This window comes from Drosophila erecta, unplaced genomic scaffold (assembly GCF_003286155.1).
Source record: "Drosophila erecta strain 14021-0224.00,06,07 unplaced genomic scaffold, DereRS2 tig00000279-arrow-arrow-pilon, whole genome shotgun sequence".
Taxonomy (NCBI): domain Eukaryota; kingdom Metazoa; phylum Arthropoda; class Insecta; order Diptera; family Drosophilidae; genus Drosophila; species Drosophila erecta.
The window spans coordinates 1,135,563-1,140,028 of record NW_020825216.1 but is presented as its reverse complement, the minus strand read 5'-3'; the positions used below and the strand labels follow the sequence as shown (position 1 = coordinate 1,140,028).

At 41.9% G+C, this 4,466-nt stretch overlaps 1 protein-coding gene across 1 annotated transcript; it reads left to right on the top strand.

Moving 5' to 3' along the window:
- Window positions 1-2,958: 2,958 nt before the first annotated feature.
- On the top strand, window positions 2,959-4,466 carry LOC6551673. Its single transcript, XM_001977140.3, has 3 exons — window positions 2,959-3,143; window positions 3,212-3,326; window positions 4,151-4,466. The coding sequence occupies exons 1-3, from the start codon at window positions 3,023-3,025 to the stop codon at window positions 4,299-4,301; spliced, it is 387 nt and encodes a 128-aa protein (XP_001977176.1). The 5' UTR covers window positions 2,959-3,022; the 3' UTR covers window positions 4,302-4,466.

Here is a 4,466-nt window from a genome sequence, read left to right as displayed (position 1 = left end):
CCATTTATTTTTGGATCTTTTCGGACATCGGCCGCACAAACTATTCAATTTGAGCGCGTGTGTTTCCTTCCTCGCGCGCTGCCTCTGCCTGTCACTCATTTCGCTAATTTAAATAATCAAATGCGAATTAGCTGAAGCCGCAGCCGAAGCTGTGGCTCTGTGCAAGCCCAGTCCAAAAATGTGGGGGAAAGAAGAACCAAAATAGGGGCCACGAACCCGCACTTTGTGGTCAATTGGTCATCCAGCGCCTGCAGTTGCGACTCTGCTGCCCAGCGAGCAGACCGAAAAATGTGGGTAATTCTCGCCTTTCCAAAAGATATCTATCAATGATATGCAAGTAGTAAAAATCAAGTTTCCTCAAACTTAAGTTCGAAAAATAACACATTGTTTGTAGTAGCTTACAATATTAGGAGGAAGACCTGACATTTTACTTATAATTTTAATAATTGTGTAATACCACATGCATTGGCACACGCATTGTTTTATTTATGGCTGAAAACATCGTTTACAGCTTTCGGAAAATCCCTGAGCACAATAAATATTTACGGCATTCAAATGACAAAGGAAATCGTTCTTCCGTTTCAATTACTTAGATGGTTTTCAGCTGCATTCACCTTTCTTGGGGCAGAATTTCCCTCGCTAGTGCAGCACCCTTTTCGTTTTCCGCCCCTTTTCCACCCTTTGTGCAATGGAAAGCTAGTCAAACCCCGTTATAAATTAAAATTTTATTTAGCTGCAGTTGACAATTTATTTGCATTTCATTTACCACAAAGGCGAACAGGAAAGGCATCCTATTCGCGAGCTTATGGGGTTCGAATATGGGATACCCTGCGCGTAGTGATCAGAATTCACTTGGTTCTAAAATATACTAGTGTTCAGAGTTAGTTAACTCTCTGAATTAATATAATTTTGATCGGAAAATAACCTAAAATATGTACTTATAAATATAAAGCAAAGCCTAATCATTGATGCTGTGACTAAAGGTTTCTCTGAAAATATATTTAATTAACATGGAGTGACTTGAATGTGGAGCCATTATGCTCGACCCATGCACAAAAGGGAAGCGGGCAAAGAAAGCCTTACATCATAAAAAGAAAGTACACGACCAAGTGTCCACAGGGATTGGCGGCAGCCAAAGGAAGCGATAGTGGGTGAAGTGGTTCCTACAATGCGGTTATGCCGCTGTGGCTACAGTGGGCGGTGGTGGTTAGTGGGTGGTTGGTGGGTGGTGGTGCGGCATATGCCAGTGCAAAGTTGTAAGAAAATGCAATGAAACGAAATGAATGTCGCTGAATGAACGAATGAATGCATGCATAACTAACACGACACCAAATGAACGGAAAAAGAAGGTCGTAGGGGAGCGGGAGGTGGCAGGTGGTTTTCGGGGGGTGGAGTGTTACGAGCGGCAAGTTACATGTTCCCATATCACCACATACCACATATATCTGATATCCCTGGGTTGTGTCTGCCTGCTGTTTCTGACTGCCGCCAAAAATTGGAGCTCCGAGTTGAACAGTTGAATGGAACGAACTGGCTGAATGAAGTGTTTGACAACACTTTAACTTGATTAAAAATTTAATAGCCAGCAGGGCAAACATTGTGCGAATGGATGGGAATGGGGTTAGGAAACTGGAAAGGGGAAAGGACTCGTCTCAATTGGATTGCACAAGTTGCCACAACATTTGTCTGCTCTTGTGTGCGGGTTAAGCTAACGAATGCATTTCATTAAGATTTGCCACCGAACTAGTTCTTTAAGTCTGGCCAATATGTTTGTCGAATTTGTCCGTTTCTTATTGAATGGTGCTGAAAACCAAATAATTAAAATAGATGTTGTACTTCAAAATACAAACTGTGCACATCTTTTTCTTTATTCACGGACTAGAAAGGATTCTAGATAGCGCAGACATTTTATTTTTATATCACCAATTTCAAATACAATTGGCTTTTTGATTTCTGATTTATTTGTAATTTTTCGGATGTTTGGTGTTGTAGGAATTCAAATAAATGAATAAGTGTCCCAAGGCTGAAGTTCTAAACTCCATAACTGAACTTATCTTAATCGGATTTTGAAGTGGCATACCTTAAATGCATTCAAATTTAGAAATTTATTTTTTTTTTTTAATTTTTTTGTAGTTTTTCTGATGTATTTTGTAGAAATTCAAAGTAATTGAAAAATGGCCCAAGGCTGAAGTTCTAAAAAATTCTCTTGATCTTTTATAATTGTCTTGCAAAAAGAGGGGAAACAATTACTTTATTTGGTGGGATAGCCAATCGATAGAAAATGTTAAGTCATTTCGTATTTGGGCCAGTGCTTCTATAGTTAAAGCTTAGCTAAGCTGCAGTTGCAGTGTATTTCCCCATCCCTAGACTAGCGATTCGTGATTCCCTAGCCATCATCGCGTCGGCACTCCATCTCAATCCCTATCTCGATTTCTATCTGTAAGTGCTGCACTCGATTTCGCCGCTCTCTGTCCCGCTTTTGCCATTAATTGTGCAAACAATCTAGAACAATTTAAGCCAGTAAAGTGCTGTAATAAAAGGCCGGCATCGCCCCAAAAGCGTATTTGATAAACTGCCTGACCCCACCACTCTCGCCAGCGAATGGAATCAAGAGATCAGTTGCCACGCGGAGTGGCGTCTTCAATTAAATAGTAATACACCATAATCAACAGACTCAACAACAAAACACGCAGACAAGCGTAGTGGCTCGACTACGGCATACCCTATGATTTAAGATTATGCCTAATCCCGAAATATGATTAAAAGATCTAGCACTTCATAGTTTGAACAGGAAAATTGGACTTGCCTTGACCCTGGAGTAGCTTTAATTACTGGGAGACTTAATCGATTGAATCGATTGAGCATATTGAGTAAAAACAATTGATTAATCCCACCGCAAATTCAGTGGAAATGGAAAGACGACAACCCAGCCGCGTAACACCCATAAATATGCCCTGTGTAGACAACGCCGATCGGAGTCCGGGACCAATTCAGTTCAGCTTTGAACACGAAGGCAGACGCAATGCATCCGGAGCGCTACGCCAGTCCCAATCCATTGATTCCATTGGTAATCGCAGGCGTCCTGCTTCTCTCGACGCTATCGCAGGTGAGCGGCTACTCGGGCCGGATTCCACCGGATGCAGGTGAGCGCATATGTGTTTTCTAATTATGAAATCAAAACATTTGTATATATGTTTATTATTATGATCAGATAATCCCGGGAAGTGCATGTACCGCGGCGACGTCCTGGAGTTGGGGGTCACCAATGGCATCGCGCCCTGCCAGCGACTGACGTGCAACCAGGATGGCTCCATACTAATCGAGGGGTGAGTCCAGAGCACCTTGACCCGGTCACGGGACCATCGCTCACATAGACGGGGAGAAATCAGGACTACAAAGGAGAAATATGTTTGTAGCAGAAAGGACTGAAGTTGTCACGACAAATGTTATAGGTGTGCCCAGAAAAGTTGCGATATAGCTTGGGCATTTCGTCAAAAATGTACACTTTTATTATACCAAAAGTTTACGAAATAACAAGCTTTTTTCGGGTGTACTTTATGACACACCCCAGTCGCTGATAAGTCGCACACCCAACGCTATGTCAACCACTTGCGACTGCGACTTCTCGCCGAGTTTCCAGTTTCTAGTTTCAGTTTGAGTTTCGAGTTCGCCAAGTAGCGCAAAAGATGAGACTGTAATTTCTAGGTCAAGCTAAAGAGTTGAAAGCTAAAGAGTTGGGAGCTGCGGGGAGGGTGCTGCACATCCTTTGGGGTAAATTGAGGGAAACTAAAAGTCTTGGCCCAGATTTGAAATGGCTTTAGCTCTTGAGGTGTTAAGTGTTTTTGGTTACATTTTTTAGCTATGACAAAGTTTACAAGACGTAGTATGTCTTTGAACACGCATTTCGCAATCTGTGAAATTCAGAGACATCATGCCGTACAAAGTCGCTCGTTTGCCCAAATCATAATCAGTGGAGGGTTTTTTATTCTAATCTCAAGGTTTAGTGGGTTGAACACACATAAAATTCCACAGCGGATTACCATGTTGTATGTAAATTATCATGAAATTGTAAATTCTATTTGTAGTGACTTGTGGTAAGTTCTTATTCCATTTATTTTAATAATTCACATTTTGTATCATTTTCCAACAGATGCGGCAAGCTGCGCATCGAAAACTGCAACCGGGGCGAGCGAATCTCTCCGGGCGAACCCTTTCCGGAATGCTGCAAGCTGAGATACAAGTGCAAACAGATCGGAGCGGCACCCTACTACATCGAGCGGAATACGGCGAAGAGGGTCTAGTGGGATTAGCAGGGATTATGCCGGATTAGCCAGCGGGAGAGGACCACCGAAGCCAAGGATGACATGAATCTTTCTTAGATGCAACGTTCATATAATCAAAACATTGTTAATTTATTTGTAATCTTGTACTTCTCAATAAGCACCATGTTTTGTTTTTTTTTTTAA

What these genes read in the sequence shown, in the direction of transcription:
- LOC6551673 (XM_001977140.3), top strand. Translation starts at nt 3,023, where the DNA reads ATGCATCCGGAGCGCTACGCCAGTCCCAATCCATTGATTCCATTGGTA. An exon ending in CCGGATTCCACCGGATGCAG is followed by an intron (nt 3,144 to 3,211) that starts GTGAGCGCATAT and finishes TATTATGATCAG; the next exon opens with ATAATCCCGGGAAGTGCATG. An exon ending in GGCTCCATACTAATCGAGGG is followed by an intron (nt 3,327 to 4,150) that starts GTGAGTCCAGAG and finishes ATTTTCCAACAG; the next exon opens with ATGCGGCAAGCTGCGCATCG.